The sequence below is a fragment of the Schistocerca americana genome, chromosome 3 (assembly GCF_021461395.2).
Source record: "Schistocerca americana isolate TAMUIC-IGC-003095 chromosome 3, iqSchAmer2.1, whole genome shotgun sequence".
Classification (NCBI taxonomy): Eukaryota; Metazoa; Arthropoda; class Insecta; order Orthoptera; family Acrididae; genus Schistocerca; species Schistocerca americana.
The window spans coordinates 887,123,069-887,145,917 of NC_060121.1; the positions used below are offsets into that span (position 1 = coordinate 887,123,069).

The window sequence follows — 22,849 nt, forward strand, 5'->3', positions numbered from 1 at the left end:
ATTTCGCCTGTCTCATACATCTTGCTCACCAGATGGTAGAGTTTTGTAAGGACTGGCTCTCCCAAGGCTGTCAGTAGTTCTAATGGAATGTTGTCTACTCCCAGGGCCTTGTTTCGACTTAGGTCTTTCAGTGCTCTGTCAAACTCTTCACGCAGTATCATATCTCTCATTTCATCTTCGTCTTCATCCTCTTCCATTTCCATGATATTGTCCTCAACAACATCGCCCCTGTATAGACCCTCTATATACTCCTTCCACCTTTCTGCTTTCCCTTCTTTGCTTAGAACTGGGTTTCCATCTGAGCTCTTGATATTCATGCAAGTGGTTCTCTTTTCTCCAAAGATCTCTTTAATTTTACTGTAGGCACTATCTATCATACCCCTCGTGAGATGAGCCTCTAAATCCTTAGATTTGTCCTCTATCCATCCCTGCTTAGTTATTGAACTATATGAAATAAAATCACCATAACTTCTCAACGGTTTCCGTTAGGGCGTTCAAACTGCACGCTTGGCCGCGAGGCGTGATGGGAATTAGTATGTGCAATGCAGGCATGCATGGTCTACCAACGAAGCCCACTTTCATTTGGGTGGGTTCGTCGATAAGCAAAACTGATGCATTTGAGGGACAAGTTCCGCATTTCGCAATCGAGTACTCTCCTCACCTTCAACAGGTGACAGTGTGGTGTGCAATGTCCAGTCACGGAATAATCGGTCCGCTGCAGCTGGTAGCAGTCATCCCCTTTCAATTTTCACTACTGGCCATTAAAATTGCTACACCAAGAAGAAATACAGCTGATAAACGGGTATTCATTGGACAAATATATTACACTAGAGCTGAGATGTGATTACATTTTCACCCAATTTGGGTGCATAGATACTGAGAAATCAGTACCCAGAAAAACCACCTCTGGCCGTAATAACGGCCTTGATACGCCTGGGCATTGAGTCAAACAGAGCTTGGATGGCGTGTACAGGTACAGCTGCCCATGCACCTTCAACACGATACCATAGTTCATCAAGAGTAGTGACTGGCGTATTGTGACTAGCTAGTTACTCGGCCACCATTGACAAGACGTTTTCAAAAATGGCTCTGAGCACTATGGGACTCAACTGCTGAGGTCATTAGTCAAGACGTTTTCAATTGGTGAGAGATCTGGAGAACGTGCTGGCCAGGGCAGCAGTCGAACATTTTCTGTATCCAGAAATGCCTGTACAGGACCTGCAACATGCGGTCGTGCATTATCCTGCTGAAATGTGGGGTTTCGCAGGGATCGAATGGAGGGTAGAGCCACGGGTCCTAACACATCTGAAATGTAACGTCCACTGTTCAAAGTGCCGTCAATGCGAACAAGAGGTGACCGAGACGTGTAACCAGTGGCACCCCATATCATCACGCCGGGTTATACGCCAGTATAGCGATGACGAATACACCCTTCCAATGTGCGTTCAGCGCGATTTCGCCAAACACGGATGCGACCATCATGATGCTGTAAACAGAATCTGGATTCATCCGAAAAAATGACGTTTTGCCATTCGTGCACCCAGGTTCGTCGTTGAGTACACCATCGCAGGCGCTCCTAGCTGTGATGCAGCGTCAAGGGTAACCGCAGCTGTGATCTCCGAGCTGATAGTCCATGGTGCTGCAAACGTCGTCGAACTGTTCGTGCAGATGGTTGTTGTCTTGCAAACGTCCCCACCTGTTGATTCAGGGATCGAGACGTGGCTGCACGATGCGTTACAGCCATGCGGATAAGATGCCTGTCATCTCGACTGCTAGTGATACGAGGCCGTTTGGATCCAAGACGGCGTTCCGTATTACCCTCCTGAACCCACCGATTCCATATCCTGCTAAGTCATTGGATCTCGACCAACGCGAGCAGCAATGTCGCTATACGATAAACCGCAATCGCGATAGGCTACAATCCGACCTTTATCAAAGCCTCCTCACACGACGTATCACAACAACGTTTCACCAGGCAACGCCGGTTAACTGCTGTTTGTGTATGAGAAATCGGTTAAAAACTTTCCTCATGTCAGCACGTTGTAGGTGTCGCCACCGGCGCCAACCTTGTGTGAATGTTCTTAAAAGCTACTCATTTGCATATCACAGTATTTTCTTCCTTTCGCTTTAATTTCACGTCTCTAGCACGTCATCTTCGTGGTGTAGCAATTTTAATGGCCAGTAGTGTACATATAGTGTTTCACAGTTGTGGGATCTGCGTGGTGCCTATTAACTTTCTCCAGTGCGAATCCATAAATACGCCCGATCTCCTGTGGGCATCTTTAAGTAGCGAACAGGGACAGTGGATATGTGGCACTCAATGGCAGTGTGGATCGGCCTTGAGGCATGCCGAGATAGTCCGTGCAGTTCCAATAACGTTGTTTCCTGGATGGCGCAGTGGTTACCGCACCTCCCTAGTAAGCAGGTGGTCCCAGATTCGAATGCCGGTCTGCTACACATTTTCGCTCGTCGCCGCTGATTCCTCTTGATGCCCTACTGCGGCTAATAGCAGCGATCCCCCTTCAATTTGCATATAATGTTTCACGGCTGCGGGATCTGTATGGAGTCTATTCTTTTGAAGGAACAGGTACTATGCATTCAAATAATCTTTTGAATGTATCTGAAAAATCTAGAATGTGAAAATTGAGGTCCAAGTAAGAAATGTTGGTTTCCAAAATCACCATTAAAATCGTGGTAAAAATTTAAACCTAGAAAACCAGTCAAGTTCTGGACTTCAAAGGACACATCTTTACAAGATAGACAGGATTTGAAACTCAGCTCAAACCGGCAAAGTAGGATAGCAAAATTTTTGGGTGGAGTCTCCTCCTTAGGAATAATTACGAGGAATTGGCTAAAGCAAGTGACGTTAGAGTGCTCTGGCTATTTTCAGTTTGGCAATAGTATAAGAGCTTGAATACCGTAAGCAATGTCTTCATTAAGCGACTTATAAGGCTTTGGATATCTAAAGCTATGTTGCAAGGCTTTGGCTGTGTTAAATGATGTCACGAGGCGTTATCTATGTTAAGTAGTGTTACGAAGTGTTATCTACATGCAGCCATCTAATGAGACTGTGGATTTCTTAACAGTAACAACGAGGCTTTGACGATCTTAATAAATGTTACAAGGGTCGGTCACTCTAAGAGAAGTTATGAGACTTGGTTACTTACAAGACTTTGACTACTTAAGCAAATTACAAGGCTTTGGCTATTTCAAGCAATGGTATCAGTCGTTGGCTATGGTAGTCGTTGTTGTGAAGCTCTGGCTATGTTGAGTGATGTTATAAGGCTTTGGCTGTGTTAAGCGATGTCACAAGGCTACAGCTATATACACAGGGATCTTACGAAGGTTTGGCTATATTAAGAGTAGTGAAAAGTCTTTGCTGGTCTTAAAGATTGCAAAGTTGTGGTTACATTATGAGATGTTACGAAACTGGTTACCTAAAGTGATATTACAAGGCTATGGCTGCCTCTAGCAATATTACGACGTTTTCCCTTTATTGAGCAAGTTTCAAGGCATTGCCTACTTGAGACAGCAATATGAGGCTCCATTGTGTTAAATACTGTTATGAGGCTTTAACTTCATAAGGTAATGTAACAAGACTGTTTAGCTTTGTTATTAGGCTTTGATTATCTTAATAGATATTGAGACTTTAGCTGTGTTAAGTGGTGTTATGTAGCTTTGGCTATGTTAATTGATGTTAAGAGGCTTCAGCTGTGTTAGAGAATTTTACAAAGCCTTAGCTATCTTAAGAGCATCGACGAAGCTTTGGCAATCTTAACAAATGTTACGAGATAGCTATCTTACGCAGTGCTACAAGACATTATTTATGTTAAACAACTTACCAAACTTCAGCTACTTGAAGCAATTTTCCAAGACTTTGGGTACATGAAGTGATGTTTCGAGGCTTTCGCTATTTTAAACGATATTATGAAGCTCTGATATCTTAACAGTAACGACAAAGCTTTGGTGATCTTAAGAAATATTCCAAGGCTTTTATTACCATATGATATGTTATGAGACTTTGAGTGAGTGATGTTACGAAGCTATGGCGACCTTTAATAGCGCTACAAGGCGTTGGCTGCATTACACAAATTAGGAGGTTTTGGCTACCTCAGGCAAAGATATGAAGATCTGCTATTATTACGAGACTTTAGCTACCTTAAGCAATGTAATAAGACGTTGGCTGTGTTAAGCGTTGTCATGACGCTTGGGGTATTTTAAATGATGGCAACAGGCTTTGTCTGTGTTACGTGACGTTACGTAACTTTGGCAATGTTGGGCAATGTTGTGAAGCTTTACCTGCCTTAGGCGATGTTACAAGACTGACTGTCAGGCGATGTTTTGAGCCTCTGCCTGTGTTAACTGATCCTATAGTTGGACGAGCTGCGACATGGTTGCGGATAGAACAGTGATCCAGAACGTGTAGAATAAATTTCTTTGTTTCTGTCTATGATTACAAAATTGTTAGGTCCTTAGTCTATCGGTTCCGATCGGCAATGACAATCATCAGATCTGCTGCAAAGCATGTGTATATAATATATTTCATTTACTAGATAATCTTATTAGTTGATTGGTACGTTGTTTCATCCTTGTTTAAGTTCCTATGCCGCTCTATGGCGGCCACGCCAACAGAGAGCGCTGATTACTTACTACAGTCTATTGTTTCGTCCATTTGGCTTCTTTCGGTATTTATTTTACTATTTTTATAGTATTCTATTAGCTATGTAAGCTTGTTCTAATGTATGTCAATATATTTTTATCTAAAATTCGCCACAAGAGTGTAACAGAATTATTGTCACTTAACTGTTTCCTTTTTAACGATCCAACTACAGTCGTGTTTTTAATTTACTGTATGTTATTATCGTAATAACTTACACACATGATAAGCCCACTTTAGAATTTACCTACTGGATTCTTATTTTTATTCTATATTGTACACTTATATAAGTGACCAATATGTGTATGTCTACAATAGAAACATCTAACGGGCTTACGACACAAACATACACTGTGGCCTAGTATAAACCATAATCTGAATATATGCGACGATGCTACATTGATTTTTATGTTTATCTTTAGATGATCCACTATGGATGCATTATATTAGGACATGTTTTCAAAACAGGTGTGACTTATCATATATTTCCACATGTAATTCAGTAATATTGTTGTGTTTTTTCCCATGTTTTGCAACAGATTTGAAGATGATCATTGCTGATCGAAACAATTTTGTGTTCATAGACGGAAATAAGGAAATTTATTCTACTGCATGGCTGAACTGTACCATTTTGAGAAGACAGAAGGAGCGATCTGGTTTACTTGCTAAAAACACTCTAAAGCCAAGATCGCATAAATATTTCTTTATTTAAAACAAAAGGTTTCGACCGACTTTGCTGTCATCTTCAGGTATTAAAAAATCTTTTTGTTGTGGAATGTGATCATTTTAAGTTGGACCTCACGCCAAGTTGTCACATGGAGAAGAAACAACACATTATGAAAGGTTTGTTATAACTAAAATATTTAAAAACAAAAACAACCTTGCGCAAATGTACCGCTCACAGATGATCGTTTCGTCACAAGAACAAGCGAAGTTAGTGAAGAATTAGATGATACAGATTATATAGATTTCCTTATCGGTCATGATGGAACTCAACAGAGTAAATCACTATCACCAATGAGAGGAATATGGCTACACAATGCCAGCAGAATTCCTCTTGCTAAGTTAAGAGGTAGTATAACAAAATAAAAATGAAATTCCACTAGAAAAGATGGCTTCCACTTCGATACAAGTTCTATCTTCATCACTGTGGTTTGAAAGACAATTTGACGATTTTACGTAATGTGGCAAAAAAGTGTGATATACTGCACCACAGTAACACTGTAGATGAAGAACATAAAAACAATTGAGAGAATGTTTTATTCTATAACGACTGGAAATCAGGATTTGCTTCTCTGGGCCAGATGATACGTACACACACTTGAAAGAGACATGAAGATAGTATTTTGTCTTATGGGCAAACGTATTAGATGTAGTAGCAATAAATGCCCTGTGTTTATTTTCACGTATCTGATAAAAGGAGAATTTCTCTGTTATGGAGAAGCGGAAGCTCTGAAAGTCACTGCACGGTTCGCCAGCTAACGAAGATGGCGGAAACTTTAAGATCAGCAAAAAGACGATGCTTCATGTACTTCACCGATAAGATAGAAATGGTCAAGTTTCTACAAATGCACAAAAAATATATTTATGAACAGTGCTGTTTTTATGAGCAAATCTTTTGCTATGGACCAGTGAAATTGAAAGTTATTCAATAGCAGGAAAGTTATATCGTTATTTCCAATAATAGTGTAAGTCAAATGTCACATTATCACAACAAACGCTGCCTTCTTCATTCTGTCTCACCGACACCTTCAAAATTTGATAATATTTTCGTTAATACCAACATTTTTATTGATTTTAAGGTAGGGGTCTAAAAGGTTCCCTCTCATGCATTTTCCTGAGTACAGACACTGATGCACCGAAGGGTTGCGACAAGTACAAAGCAGTTACTGTGTTAAATGTCGACAACTTACCAGAGCTGTTGGAACGACCAGCTGGTTCTCGGAGAGGTCGAGCATGACCATCTGCGGAATGCCCTTGAAAGAGTCCTCTGGCAGGCTGGAGATGCCACACCACGACAGGTTAAGCCAGTACAGGGAGGCAGAGTCCAGCATCCGGCCCCCGGTCAGGTGGATTGGGTTCCTACTCAGGTCCAGCTTCTGCAGCTTCCCGTTGGACCTGCAACAGGCCGTCACACTGTCTGACCATCCAGCACCACGGGCTCAACAGTCGCCACGCATTACCCAGACCTCAATCTTTAGGAAACCACATTGGGGCTCCATGGCTGCATAAATACTGGAACAGACTTTGAACGTCTCATAGAGACTCAGGTTTCTTCAGGTATGTCACGTCCAGCTGAAGCCACTCATTAACGATTAGATCCTGTAGAGCTGCCAGACTGCAGGGATATTGACTCCTATGCTGCACCCACTATTTCTAGCAGCTCCAGAGATTTTCTGTGGGATTGAAGAGAGTTATTCAATGACAAGGCAGTCTGTCATAAAGCAGCATCTAAGAAGCAATGGGTTGTGGTCAATAACATTCTTGAAATTGTCTGCCTTGCTCAGAGTCCCGACCTGATCCCAATGGAACATCTTTGGGATGAGTTTCAGCGTCAACTTCGCTCCAGATCGCAGCGTCCAGCAATACGACCTCCTCTGGCTTCAGCTGCCAGGAAAGGAAGGACAGCCATTTCTCCACAGAGTTCAAGCCGTCTTAAGAACGACAGATGGAAACAGCCCATATTATTGTCCACTAACATGTGTCCAGATACTTTTGATAAGATTGTGTATGAATACAGTGTCTTAGTCACTGTGGTATCTCGCTGCACAACGACAGATAGTCTTCTTGAAGCACTGCTCGGCTGGAATTGGGAATTGGTTGTACCACAGGTTCTTTTATGTGTCTTATAAAGTAACGGTCACTACACGGAGATGACAAAAGTCGTGGGACAGCAATATGCACGTCCACAGAGGGCGGTAGCATGACGTACACAAGGTATAAAAGGGCAGTGCATTGGTGGAGCTGTTGCTTGTACTCAGGTGATTATGAGAAAAGGTTCGGACGTAATTCTGGGCGCACGATCTCAAGTCTTTAGGAAATTCAGTACTCCAAGATCACCAGTGTCAAAACCGTGCCGACATTACCAAATTCCGAGCATTTATCTCTGACCACGGACTACGCAGTGGCCGAAAGACTTCACGACCGAGAGAAAAGCCGTTCGTGTAGAGTATTAGTGGGAACAGACGAGCAACACTGCGTCAAATAACCGCAGAGACAAACGTTGGACGTTCGACGAACTAATGCGTTAGGACAGTGTGGCGAAATTTGGCGTTAACAGGCCGACGCGAGAGCCTTTACCAACGGGACGACACCGCCTGCAGCGCCTCTCCTGGGCTCAGGACCATATCAGTTGGACCCTAGACTGGAAAATCGTGACCTGGTCAGATGAGTCCCGACTTCAGTTGGTAAGAGCTGATGGTGGAGTTCGAGTGGGGCGCAGACCTCACGAAGCCATGGACCCAAGATGTCAACGAGGCACTGTGGAAGCTGGTGGTGGCTCCATAATGGTGTGGGCTGTGCTTCATGGAATGGACTGGGTCCTCTGGTCCAATTGAACCGACAATTGGCCGGAATTGTTATATTTGGCTACTTGGAGACGATCTGCAGGCATTCATGGACTTCATGTTCTGAAACAACGATGGAATTTTTATGGAAGACAATTTTCCATGTCATCAGGCCACAGTTGTTCGTGATTGATTTGCAGCATATTGTGGACAATTTGAAGGAACTATTTGACCACCAAGACGTGACTCCCATAGGACATTTATATGATATAATCGAGAAGTCATTTCGTGTACAAAATACTGCCACTGGATCACTTTCACAATTATGGACGGCTATAGAGGCAGCATGTCTCAGTACTCCTACAGGTTCTCGGCGCTACAGTCTGGAACTGCGCGATCGCTACGGTCTCAGATTCGAATCCTGCCTCGGGCAGGGATGTGTGAGATGTCATTAGGTTAGTTAGGTTTAAGTAGTTCTAAGTTCTAGGGGACTGATGACCTCAGAAGTTAAGTCCCATGGTGCTCAGAGCCATTTGAACTCCTACTGGGGACTTCAGAGGACTTGGTGAGTCCATGCCATGTCGAGTTGCTTCGCTACGTTGGGCAAATGGAGGGCCGACATAGTAGTAGGAAGTACCCATGACTTTAGGCCGCCCGGTTAGCCGTGCGGTCTAACGCATGGCTTTCCGGATTGGGAAGGAGCGCCTGGTCCTGGCACAAATCCGCCCGGCTGACTTGTGTCGAGGTCCGGTGAGCCGGCCAGTCTGTGGAAGGTTTTTAGGCGGTTTTCCATCTGCCTCGGCGAATGCGGGCTGGTTCCCCTTATTCCACTTCAGCTACACTATGTCGGCGAAAGCTGCGCAAACAAGTTCTCCACGTATGTGTACACCACCGTTCCTCTACCACGCACTCGTCTGGTGTGAGACGTTCGCTGAGGGGGTCGGGCGGGGGTCGAGTTGGTGGGGGAGGGGTGGGGGGTGTCCACCGGGGCCCGAACCGCACAATAACCCTGAAAGAGTGGTTCGGTGTGGCGCGGCGGAGGGGTGAAGTGGACTGCGATAGTCGTCGTGGAGTTGTGGACCACTGCGGCTGCGGCGGGGACGGAGCCTCTCCGTCGTTTCTAGGCCCCCGGTTAACATACAATAGGATACAATACAATACCCATCACTTTTGTCACGTCAGTGTAGTGTCACACGGAATTTCCAAGGTTTGAGAATTGCAATGCCATCAGAAAGAAACATCCAGGAAGACTTCTAGTAATATTGTAAATGAAGCTTGAAACTTTTGAATGAATGTGTATTTCGTAGGCCTGCCAAAGGGACAATTATTGTTTCCACTTTTGAAGTAATCAGTGAAAAGCATTCGTATAACTTACTGTGTGTCGCTTATAAGCGTCTTGTTTGATGCCGATACCATGCATATGACAAGTCCGTAAATAGCTAGCTTCAAGAAGCACATGAAACTGGACTTACGTGAAGACACTGGACGGAAGAGTAGACAGCCGGTTGTTGGAGAAATCGACGACGCGCAGATTCGGCATCCCAGAAAAAGCATCCTCGTGAACGTCGCTGATGTTGTTCTTGTCCAGGTACAGCTGCATGACCCTGTAAAGGAAAGGGCAGACAGTTTTAAAATGTACAGCACGGCTCCATCCACGACAGCAGGCAGGTGGTGAGCCAGAGCAGTCCGTAACCTTACCACACGGCCTGTTCGCGGCGCTTACACCTCGGAGTGTTCTTTAGAAATCTCTAATGAGCGCGTAGCGGAGGGTACCTTCTGTCATACCGTGTATAAGACTTTTTTCTCGCCAATACCATGAACGGCCAAAGGCCATGCCCAGTGGTAACAGCGGTTCCTGCCAGATCACCGGAGTTAACCGGTGTCGCCTGGTCTAGCACTTGGATGGGTGACTGTCCGGTCTGCCGAGCGCTGTTGGCAAGCGGGGTGCTCTCAGCCCTTGTGAGGCAAACTGAGGAGCTACATGATTGGGAAGTAGCGGCTCCGGTCTCGTCAAGTGACATACAGCCGGGTGCTGACCACATGCCCCTCCACATCTGCATCCAGTGACGCCTGTGGGGCGAGGACGGACCGGCGGCCAGTCGGTACTTTTGGGCCTTCAAGGCCTGTTCGGACGGAGTTCAGTTTAATAGCATGAACATCAAAGCTGAATTTTTTATTTATTTTTCAACTTTAGGTCACACAACTCGGTAAAATAACCGCATTAGATTTCTTAGCAAGTCATCGCCACGCGATATCAATGCGTTACACTTCAGTTTTGAGATGACCCGAAAGAAAAAAGTCCAGTTGATTGATATCCTAGAAATAAACCGCTTTAAGCTGTATATGAACTTTTATTTACAGGAGCACGCCCGATTTCGCGAAATCAAATCACTTCTTAAGGTGTACGTACGGTAGTAAAGCGTTGAGCCCATTATATCAGAAAAGGGGAGACTCAAACTTCACAAAATACACTACTGGCCATTAAAATTGCTACACCACGAAGATGACGTGCTACAGACGCGAAATTTAACCGATTAGAAGAAGATGATGTGATATGCAAGTGATTAGCTTTTCAGAGCATTCACACAAGGTTGGCGCCGGTGGCGACACCTACAACGTGCTGACATGAGGAAAGTTTTCAACCGATTTCTCATACACAAACAGCAGTTGTCCGGCGTTGCCCGTTGAAACATTGTTGGGATGCCTCGTGTAAGGAGGAGAAATGCGTACCATCACGTTTCCGACTTAGATAAAGGTCGGACTGTAGCCTATCGCGATTGCAGTTTATCGTATCGCGACATTGCTGCTCGCGTTGATCGAGATCCAATGACTGTTAGCAGAATATGGAATCGGTGGGTTCAGGAGGGTAATACGGAACGCCGTGCTGGATCCAAACGGCCTCGTATCACTAGCAGTCGAGATGACAGGCATCTTATCCGCATGGCTGTAACGGATCGTGCAGCCGCGTCTCGATCCCTGAGTCAACAGATGGGGACGTTTGCAAGACAACAACCATCTGTACGAACAGTTCGACATTTGCAGCAGCATGGACTATCAGCTCGGAGACCGTGGCTGCGGTTACCCTTGACGCTGCATCACAGACAGCAGCGCCTGCGATGGTGTACTCAACGACGAACCTGGGTGCACGAATGGGAAAACGTCATTTTTTCGGATGAATCCAGATTCTGTTTACAGCATCATGATGGTCGCATCCGTGTTTGGCGACATCGCGGTGAACGCACACTGGAAGCGTGTATTCGTCATCGCCATACTGGCGTATCACCGGGCGTGATGGTATGGGGTGCCACTGGTTACACGTCTCGGTGACCTCTTGTTCGCATTGACGGCACTTTGAACAGTGGATGTTACATTTCAGATGTGTTAGGACCCGTGGCTCTACCCTCCATTCGATCCCTGCGAAACCCTACATTTCAGCAGGATAATGCACGACCGCATGTTGCAGGTCCTGTACAGGCCTTTCTGGATACAGAAAATGTTCGACTGCTGTCCTGGCCAGCACATTCTCCAGATCTCTCACCAATTGAAAACGTCTGGTCAATGGTGGCCGAGCAACTGCCTCGTCACAATACGCTAGTCACTACTCTTGATGAACTGTGGCATCGTGTTGAAGCTGCATGGGCAGCTGAACCTGTACCCGCCATCCAAGCTCTGTTTGACTCAATGCCCAGACGTACCAAGGCCGTTATTACGGCCAGAGGTGGCTGTTCTGGGTACTGATTTCTCAGGATCTATGCACCCAAATTGCGTGAAAATGTAATCACATGTCAGTTCTAGTATAATATATATGTCCAATGAATAACCGTTTATCATCTGCATTTCTTCTTGGTGTAGCAATTTTAATGCCTGTAGTGTAAAATGGTGTCACTCGCAACAAGCAGGGCGTCATAAATCAAATTCTCCAGCCGAAACACTGACATGTCAAAAGCGCATTAGCTTGATACCAGGAAGCGGCGGACAACCCTGCAATAGCTACGTCGTACAGGGCCACACTGCTGGTGAACGTGTTCATGTGTGCCATGGAGGAGGGCATTAGCGCACCACACACATAACGGGAAAGCTACAACCGTTTTTGCGCGTATCCAGATACCATGGGAATGACTGGGGCCCGTGTCACACAACACAACCAAATAAACTGTCGGGTGCCTGAGAATTAAGGACGCATTTGAATTTTGCGCCATTCTGTGTATGACGGTTGGCAGCTGTGGTTTTTTCATGTTTATCTGCAATCCTAGCCTGATAGCTTTCGTGTGGTGAGCATTGTTGTTTCATGTTAATTTTCGTCACGAAATAGGTGACAGCTGAGCAACGTATCCAAGTGATCGAAAGTTATTGTAAAAACAGTGGATGTCACACGGTAACCGTTCGTGAATTGCGTGAGGCAATCGGACGTAATGCTGCTCCAACCGAACCATCAGTCCGGAAGTTGATCCGAAAGTTTGAAACCACGGGCTCTGTTTCAAAGAAGAAAACGGAGCGACCGCGTTCTGTTTGAACGCAAGAAAACGAGCGCAACAATTGAATTTATCACAAAGTTCACTGCATGAAATCCTTTCAAAAGATCTGAAAATGCATGCGTACAAGAGTCAACTTGCACAAGAGCTGAAGCCTCCAGATCACGGAGAGAGACGTCGATTTGTTTAATGGGCCTCGGCTCGACAAGCGCTTAACGACGACTTTGCAAAAAGATCTATTTTTTCAGACGAGGCGCACTTGCACCTCAATGGGCACGTCAAAAAGCAGAACTGAAGAATTTGTGGTAACAAAAATCCATCGATGAGATGCGTCCACAACACACGACTGTGTGGTGTGAGTGCTGGGAAGGAGGAGTGATCGGCCCGTACTTAACCTGAAAATGACCAGGCCACCGTTACCGAAACGTGCACTCTGATTGGTTTTTCACTTTTATTGATAGAAATTACGATTTCTGGTTTCAACTCGATGGTGCGACATGTCACACATCCCGTGAAACGATTGCCCGCTGAATGAAAAGTTCCCTTGCATGGCAACCAGGAATTCCAGATCATGCGATCTTACGCCTTGTGACTTTTTTTTAGTGGGGATTTGTGAAATCAGCCGGCCGAAGTGGCCGTGCGGTTAAAGGCGCTGCAGTCTGGAACCGCAAGACCGCTACGGTCGCAGGTTCGAATCCTGCCTCGGGCATGGATATTTGTGATGTCCTTAGGTTAGTTAGGTTTAACTAGTTCTAAGTTCTAGGGGACTAATGACCTCAGCAGTTGAGTCCCATAGTGCTCAGAACCATTTGAACCATTTGTGAAATCAAAAATGTATTTGAACAAACCAAAAACAATACACCAATTGAAGTATGAAATTAAAAAGGTTATTAACGTCATCCCACCAGATATTTGTGAGTGCGTCATCGAGAACTTCAATGAACGCAGTGCTCATTGCTGCTCGGCCTTTGGTGGTAGTATGGAGTATATAATTTTTCATACATAAATGAGAGATGACGATCAGTTTGGCTTTAGAAAAGGTAAAGGCACAATGGAGGCAATTCTGATGTTGATAATGGAAGCAAGACTAAATAAGGAGAGACGAATAATATACATTACGTACAAGAGCCGTGAGGGAATAATAAAGAGTGCACGATCAAGAATGGAGTGCTCGGATTAAATAGGGTGTAAGACAGGGATGTAGTCTTTCGCCTCTACTGTTCAATCTGTACATCGAAGAAGCAGTCATGGAAACAAAAGACATGTTCAGGAGTGGAATTAAAATTCAAGGTGAAAGTATATCATTGATACGATTCGCTGATGACGTTGCTATCCTGAGTGAAAGTGAAGAAGAATCACATGATCTGCTGAATGGAATGAACAATGTAATGAGTACGGAATATGGACTGAGAGTAAATCGAAGAAAGACGAAAATAATGAGAAGCAGCAGAAATGACAACAGCGAGAAACTTATCAGAATTGATGGTCACGAAGTACATGAAGGTAAAAAATTCTGCTACAAAGGCAGTAAAATAGTCAGTGATGAACGGAGCAAGGACATCAAAAGCAGACTATCACTGTCAAAAAGGGCATTCCTGGCCAAGAGAAGTATTTGTATTCCTTTTCGCTTGCTTCTTTTACTGCATTTTTATATTTCTTCCTTTAATCAGTTAAATTCAATACCTCCTCTGTTACCCAAAGATTTCTACTAGCCTTCGCCTTTTTACCTACTTGATCCACTGCTGCCTTCACTACTTCATCTCTCAATTTTCCCATTCTTCTTCTACTGTATTTCTTTCCTCTATTGTTGTCAGTCGTTCCCTACTGCTCTCTCTGAAACTCTCTACAACCTCTGTTTATTTCAGTTCATCCAGGTCTCATCTCCTTAAATTACCACTTTTTTGCAGTAGTACATACGCCAGTAAAACATTGAGCCCACGGTATGGGGAAGAGGGAGGACTCAGCCTTCAGAAAATAAAATACTATTACCCGCAACAAGCCCCATAGATCAAATTGGCCAGTTGAACAACTGGCATGTTAAAAGCGTGGTAACTTCATACCAGCAAGTGGCGGAGAACAGCCCCTACCGCCCAGCTGTGCAGGACCACACTGCCAGTTAATGTGCTCGCCTGTGTCGCTGCAGTGGACACTGGCGCCACCAAACACGCATAGCGCGAAAGGTACAAACATTTTCGCACGTGTCCAGATATCATGGGAATGATCGAGGCCCCCGTAACAAAAAAACTATCATGCAACTATAAAATACTTCACCATAAAAAAACCAGATAAAACCAAATAGACCAGACGTAAGAGCTTATAACAACAAGCCCTGGATCAATAACCAAACAGTCGAAAAACTATAAAGTTGTGTCCTTCAGAGGCAAACAAAGTTAAATAGTATATCGTAATACCTTGTCAGAGGTCCATGACTAAGGAATTTACTGCTAGCGCTTTCGAGCAGATGTAACTTCGATGGATTGCTCACGCGCTGCCTGCGATATGTAAGCTATACGAGAATCGCAGACCAGAGAGCAGTGTCGGCTGCAGTAGTAGTAGCTCGCAGTCGGCCGGGTGGATCAGGTCGCTCTTAGAGAGCGGTTGTCTAGTTGTATAGCTCACAGACAGCACTTGTGTCCTGTATGGAATTACCAGGGCCGGTCGTGGAGAGCGAAGGCGGTGCCTGAGCGATGTGGTATAAGGAAGAAAAAAGTATTGCCGCGCTAATATGTAATTTGCAACAAGTCATTTTGTACTATTGTTACATCAAAGTCACATGTAAATAATTTTCAATAATTTTTCAATAATAATCTTTCTTATAAAAATAACTTTTGACAGTCATTCATCTGAATTTAAAGTTTTTACTAATTTCTCATATCCATAGTCATGCCAATTATCGCAAATAAAATCAATGGTTTTTCATAAATAACACAATCTAGCGGCCAGCATTGCACTGGGCTGTGCCAGAAAAATTCCTTATAGGAGCAGATATATACGCGTTATCCAGCGACTCAATTGAGGTACGAATTTTCAATTTATTCATAATGACTTTTCAGGGCCATGACACAGCATTGATAACGTCCAGATTTACCAGTTTAGGTTCACAGTCACTTAATTATTGAAAGGCTATATATAAGTCACAATTTTTTTGAGAGATTAGTCACATTACTATTGCGAGGTTACGGAGATAATTTATCTGTTGGGAGGTTACAACCTTATCTCGACCTGATTATTAAGGGCGGTTTGGGATATAGCTTTAAACTCTGCGTAATTTCAACCTGTTCTAGAATGTTAAGGTCTGCCCCTTTACATCTCTGTGTAAGACGTTTAAATTATTAACTACACTTGTTATGGAGTGACCAGAAGCGCTGATGTGGTTATTTGAAGTAGACTTCGAATTCCTCACACTTTGGTGTTCTCGGACCTTAAATCCCTCTGCCAGCCTGCCCCGTATACCTTACTGAATTTGCCGCAGCTGATGCAATAGACACCATTAGCGCCGTACTTTTCAAAGACTACCCTGTCTCTGTGTACAAGTCTTTGGCCAAGATCCTGTGGAATAAAGAACGCTGGCTTTATCTTTTTCGTCCTTAGCTTTTTGGCTACTTTTTGTGAAAGTAGACTTACAGAAAGCTTTTGACAATGTTGACTGGAATACACTCTTCCAAATTCTGAAGGTGGCAGGGGTAAAACACAGGGAGCGAAAGTCTATTTACAAATTGTAGAGAAACCATACGGCAGTTATAAGAGTCGAGGGGCATGAATTTGAAGCAGTGATTGAGAAGAGAATGAGAGAGTGAGTGTTGTAGCCTATCCCCGATGTTATTCAGTCTGTATATTGAGCAGGAAACAAAAGAAAAATTTGGAGCAGGAATTAAAATCGATGGAGAAGAAATCAAAACTTTGAGGTTTGCCGATGACATTGTAATTCTGTCAGAGACAGCAAAGGGCCCGGAAGAGCAGCTGAACGGAATGGACAATGTCTTGAAAGGAGGATACAACAGCAACATCAACAAAAGCAAAACGAGGATAATGGAATGTAGTCGAATCAAATCAGGTGATGCTGAGGGAATTTGATTAGGAAATGAGACACTTAAAGTAGTAGATGAGTTTTGATATTTGGGGAGCAAAATAACTGATGATAGTTGGAGAGGATATAAAAAGTAGATTGGCTATGGCGAGGAAAGAATTTCTGAAGAAGAGAAATTTGTTAACATCGAGTATAGATTTAAGTGTCAGGAAATCCTTTCTGAAAATATTTGTATGGAGTGTAGCCATATATGGAAGTTAGACATGGACCATAAACAGTTTAGACAAGACGAGAAGAGAAGCTTTCGAAATGTGGTGCTACGGAAGAATGCTGAAGATTAAATGGTTAGATCACGTATCTAATGAAGATATACAGCTTGACTAGAAGAAGGGATCAGTTGGTAGGACGCATTCTGAGGCATCAAGGGATCATCAGTAATTTCTGGAGGGAAGCGTGGAGGGTAATAATCTGAGAGGGAGACCAAGAGATGAATACACTAAGGAGATTCAGAACGATGTATGTTGCAGTAGTTACTCGGATATGAGGAGGCTTGCAGAGGGCAGACTAGCATGGAGAGCTGCATAAAACTACTCTCTGGACTGATGACCAGAACAACAACATGTACGCCTGAAGAAGGGGTTTGATATCGCGAAACCGGTCGTGCTCCTGTAAATAAAAGTTCATATACAGCTGAGAGCGGTTTATTCCTGGAACACGGATTTCTTCAGCTGCGGTTGCCCTCATCAGTAAAACTATTTCTACCAGACCATTGAGATCAGACCATCTTGGAGAGCAACGTACAGGCCCATCATGGATAGTACTGGCACGTCTTAATATTAGTGACAAAATGGGCCGGTGAAAAGTCACGCACGTACCTTATTCCCCAAGCATGGTCCGTGACTTAAACTTGAGCACAATCATTTGTTTTGACTTGCACTTGATTTCATACTGAAGTCTGTGGTGGCTCGTAACAACACATTCGCCTATCATCTACATCTGCACGATAGTGTGTAGTCCACACTTAAGTCCTTTGCAGAGGGTTCGTCGGACCTCTGGCAGACTGTTGTAAGTCCTCTCTCGAACGGCGTGCGGCAAAAACGAACACTTACATATTTTCGCGCGAGCTATGATTCCTCTTATTTTATTACGATGATCAATTCTCCCTATGTACGTTGGCGTCAAGAAAGATTTTCGCATTCTGAGCGGAAAGCTGGTGACTGAAATTTCCTGAAAAGATGCATGCAAAAATGCCTTTGTTTCAGTGAATATCACCCGAAATCCCTTCCCTATTTCCGTGTAAATACAATGATTTAAAAGTCATTACGTTTTAAGGGCATCTGCTCATCTTTTATTTACCAAAATAACCCTGTTTTTGCTAAATATGATGTGCTCCCACGATTATTTACTGATCTGTTACACGATGGTCATCTTACATCGGGCATTTTGTGGGGAACCAATGTCTTCCTTAATTCATAGGCGACTTTGAGTTTGACAACATGTTAAGTGCCCTGCAATATATGTTAGACATAAAATCAAATACTTGAAAATGGCATAAAAGGCCGAAACCTTTGTTGTACTTAAATAATAAAATAGTCAAATGGCGATGCCTTTCTTTAAGAAATCTATTTGCGGAATTTACATTGATTTCTAATGAGAAGATTTTAGTTGTCGAAGAATACGCCTGCGTAAAACGTGTTTTGTAAATCCACATATTGTATTTATGCTCTCCAGTCCGAAGACGGGTTTCATGCAGCTTTTGACTCTAGTGTGGCATGTGCAAGATCTTCATCTCTGCATAACGACTGAAATCTGGATAAAGACCTGGTCTGTAAACAGCGGTAAGGGACACTCGATGAGAAACAGAGTTATGTTATCGTGGGAATCGAGAATCTTAACGATTTTGCCTGTTATCGATATCGATACTAGCAAGACATTGGTCTTCGGAATTCCAAGACCGCGTCAGAATCTCTACACCAGTTCCTCAGAGTAACCCGGACATACAAAAAGAAACGACTAGGAGATTTCAGTTTATATATGTAGAGGGAAAAGATTTAATAAAACATTTCTATCTGCTTACTGAAACTGACAGCAACTTACATTTTATGTTTACGTGCTGTAATGTTCGTTCAAATGGCTCTGAGCACTATGGGACTTAACGTCTGAGGCCATCAGTCCCCTAGAACTTAGAACTAATTAAACCTAACTAACCTAAGGACATCACACACATCCATGCCCAAGGCAGGATTCGAACCTACGACCGTAGCAGTTGCGTGGTTCCAGACTGTAGCGTCTAGAACCGCTCGGCCACACAGGCCGGCTGTAGTTTTCGTCTACTATACTTTTGACGGATAATGTTCAAACGGCAAAATGATATTTTTGTGTGATATGATTACAGCTTAACGATTTTCGGATTTTTTCCTTTGTTTATACTGTGAACGTTACCTCTTGCCAAATTTATAAATTATAGGTCAACGAGAAGCACCCTATAGGTTTTGAGTGAGTTTAGCAGTGTCGAAGTATGTGAATCTTTTGACATGCATTGACCTTAGTATGTGACATAAATTTTGACTTGATGTGTCAACCTGTTCCAAGGAAATAGGGTCTTAACAGATAGACAGACGGATAAAAAATGACAAAAAATATTTTTTGGTGTATATGATCATAAATTAACAATTTTCTGATTTTTCGTTACTTGTTTCTTGCCAAATTTCATGATTCTAGGTCAACGGGAAGCACTTATAGCTTTCGATGAGCGAGTTTCCGAGCGTCAAAATACACACATTAAAAAAGGTTTTGCATCATCTCGGTTCCGAGAGTTCCGGAACCTCTACAGAAAATTGGAATAGAGATCAACATAAACATCATTTCCGCTCTTTTAATTGCTCATGTAAACCACACATTGCATGTTGTGGCACCATACAGCGAGACCTTCAGAGGTGGTGGTCCAAATTGCTGTTCACACCGGTGCCTCTAATACCCAGGAGCACGTCCTCTTGCACTGATGCATGCCTGTATTCGTCGTGGCATACTATCCACAAGGTCATCTAGGCACGGTTGGCCCACATTGTCCCACTCCTCAACGGCGACGCGGCGTAGATCCCTCAGAGTGGTTGGTGGGTCACGTCGTCCATAAACAGCCCTTTTGAATCTATCCTAGGCATGTTCGATAGGGTTCATGTTTGGAGAACATGCTGGTCACTCTAGTCGAGCGACCCATGCTGAAGGATCATTCCCAAGATGTGCACGACGGGGGCGCAAATTGTCGTCCATGAAGACGAATGCCTCGCCAATATGCTGCCGATATGGTTGCACTATCGGTCGGCTGGCATTCACGTATCGTACGGCGCCTTCCATAACCACTAGCGGCGTACGTCGGCCCCACATAATGCCACCCCAAAACAGCAGGGAACCTCCACGTTGCTGCACTCGCTGGACAGTGTGTCTGAGGCGTTCAGCCTGACCGGGTTGCCTCCAAACACGTCTCCGACGACTGTCTGGTTGAAGGCATAAGTGACACTCATCGGTGAACAGAACTTGATGCCATCCTTTCGACATGTTGTTGGGCCCATCTGTACCGCGCTGTATGGTGTTGTGGTTGCAAAGATGGACCTCGCCATGGACGTCGGGAGTTCAAATGTTCAAATGTCTGTGAAATCTTATGGGACTTAACAGCTAAGGTTATCAGTCCTTAAGCTTACACACTACTTAACCTAAATTATCCTAAGGACAAACACACACACACCCATGCTAGAGGGAGAACTCGAACCTCCGCCGGGATCAGCCGCACAGTCCATGACTGCAGCGCCTGAGACCGCTCGGCTAATCCCGCGTGACACGTCTGAGTGAAGTAGCGCATCATGAAGCCTTTTGCGCACAGTTTGAATCGTAGCACTACGTCCTCTGGCTGCACGAAAATCATTATTTAAAGATGGCGGAGTTCCTCCGAGCCATAATCCGTAGGTAGTAGCCCTTGGGCGGCCTGAGCGAGGCATGTCATCGACAGTTCCTGTCTCTCTGTATCTCCTCCATGTCCGGACATCACTTTGCCGAGCGGTCTCAGGCGCTGCAGTCATGGACTGTGCGGCTGGTCCCGGCGGAGGTTCGAGTCCTCCCTCGGGCATGGGTGTGTGTGTTTTTGTCCTTAGGATAATTTAGGTTAATTAGTGTGTAAGCTTAGGGACTGATGACCTTAGAAGTCCCATAAGATTTCACACACATTTGAACATTTTTTGAACATCACTTTGGTTCACTCCGAGACGCCCGGATATTTGCCTTGTTGAGAACTCTTTCTGGCACAAAGTAACAATGCGGATGCGATCGAACCGCGGTATTGACCGTCTAGGCATGGTTGAACACGAGCCGTGTACCTCCTTCCTAGTGGAATGACTGGAAGTGATCGGCTGTCGGATACCCTCCCTCTAATAGGCGCTGCCCATCCATGGTTGTTTACACTTTTGGGCGGGTTTAGTGACATCTCTGAACAGTCAAAGGGACTATGTCTGTGGTACAATATCCACAGTCAACGTCTGTCTTCAGGAGTTCTGGGAACCGGGATTATGCAAAACTTTTTTTGATGTGTGTACGTGTTAGAAATGGCAGTATCTTTTGATTTCAGTGAGTTAGGGAGCAATGACCTTAATATGTGGGATAAATTTGGGCTTGATGAGTCTTTCCGTTCCTGAGAAAAAGTGTTGTCAGCAGTTGGAAAGACAGACACACAGACGGAAGGACAACAAATCTATCCTACAAGGATTCCGTTTTCACAGATTGAGGCACTGAACCCCAAAAACATTACACGTTACTTATTTTTCATGTTTATTTATTGTATGTTTCATTGTAATGGCCATAGAACGTGCACTTTGGCTTAGAAAGTTGCCTCAACTGGGAACCGAACCCTGGCCACCCAAGTGGCAAACAAGCGTTCTACCACAGAGTCAGGCAGCGCATTTCAAACTTTTGCCAGCTTAAGCAAGTTAAAGATCCTCGGAAACCTTCAAAGTCGATTTTCTCGACAATTTTTGAGAGTTGTATCTATCTGTTTTGGGGCTTTGATACTTGGGTTCTGATCTTCGAAAATTACGAAAACCTTATTGGCGTGTGGTATCCTTTCAAGTCATCCTCTCAGTACCGTTCGTTTCGTAGCAACCACGATTTAAACACCCTGGCACCGACCCTGAGAATCTTGTAACTGATACTGTGCAAATTATCATTTACTTCTTTCTGAGTGAAAGCAACTTGTAAATTGAATGTGAGTAACAGAGGTCTAAAGGCATTTTTACTTCTTAAAATAAATATTTGTGAGTAATCTGCTCACATTCTTGCGGTTGCCGTTCCTAATCCTTTTATATAATCTGCAACTGCCGCACTCACTTGCAATTTAAGATACTGTGATTAGGTTTTATTTTAATACTAGCGTATCCGGCAATACTTCGCGAACGTTAAGTATGTAAAAAAATTGCGTATGCGCCCTAATCTCAATTGCCCGCCCTCCCCCCTCTCCGTCCATCACCTCCCCCTTCTGCCCCCTCTCTTTGTCCATCACTCCCCCCTCCCCTCTCCCTCTTCCACCCCTCTCTCCATCCCCTCTTCTCGACTCTCTCTGTCCATCTCTTCCTTCCCTGTCTCTATGTCCATTTCCCCCCCTCCCCCCCCTCTGTCTCCCACTGTCCAACCCCTCTTCCAACCTGACTTGGAGCTTTTCTACTGTTATTACAAACGATACCTTAACCGGTAAATGAAGTCGCTTAAAATGAATGAGTAAATCGGTTGGTACCATTGGTATAAAGGGGTATCAGAAAGACCTTTCCAGTTGCTGCATCAGTGAGGATAGTAGCTTCTATGATGGTATTTAGCATAGTTTAAATCTGCGAACGCGTAGGATTACAAAGTTTTCGACGATTCACATTCTGTAGTAGTATTCTAATCATAAGCCAACAAGCCATGAATATTTCTTTTCTTTTTCCTGTTAAAACTGACTGCGAGGCAGAAAGCTAGATATGTGGGGACGTAGAACAACTGGCTCTACACGCAAATGACATTCCTGCCCTACCGCAGCAAGAACGACTGTATCTTTGCCAGATCAGTTTTCTGTAGTACTCGCTGTATGCTTCACACATTGTGTGTACGCTGCGAGAATAAAAGTATTCATAGTAAGTGACTGGAGTGCAAGTGATTATTTATCGTCGTA

General features: G+C 44.0%; 1 protein-coding gene across 1 annotated transcript in view; it reads right to left on the minus strand.

Moving 5' to 3' along the window:
• LOC124606470 overlaps positions 1 to 22,849 on the minus strand; it is a 140,752-nt gene that overhangs the window by 40,153 nt on the left and 77,750 nt on the right. The window contains exons 3-4 of the mRNA XM_047138451.1: positions 9,636 to 9,767; positions 6,571 to 6,775 (exon numbers count right to left, since the gene is read on the minus strand). Of these exons, the coding sequence (XP_046994407.1) occupies positions 6,571 to 6,775; positions 9,636 to 9,767 (337 nt within the window). The remainder of the gene's footprint in view (positions 1 to 6,570; positions 6,776 to 9,635; positions 9,768 to 22,849) is intronic.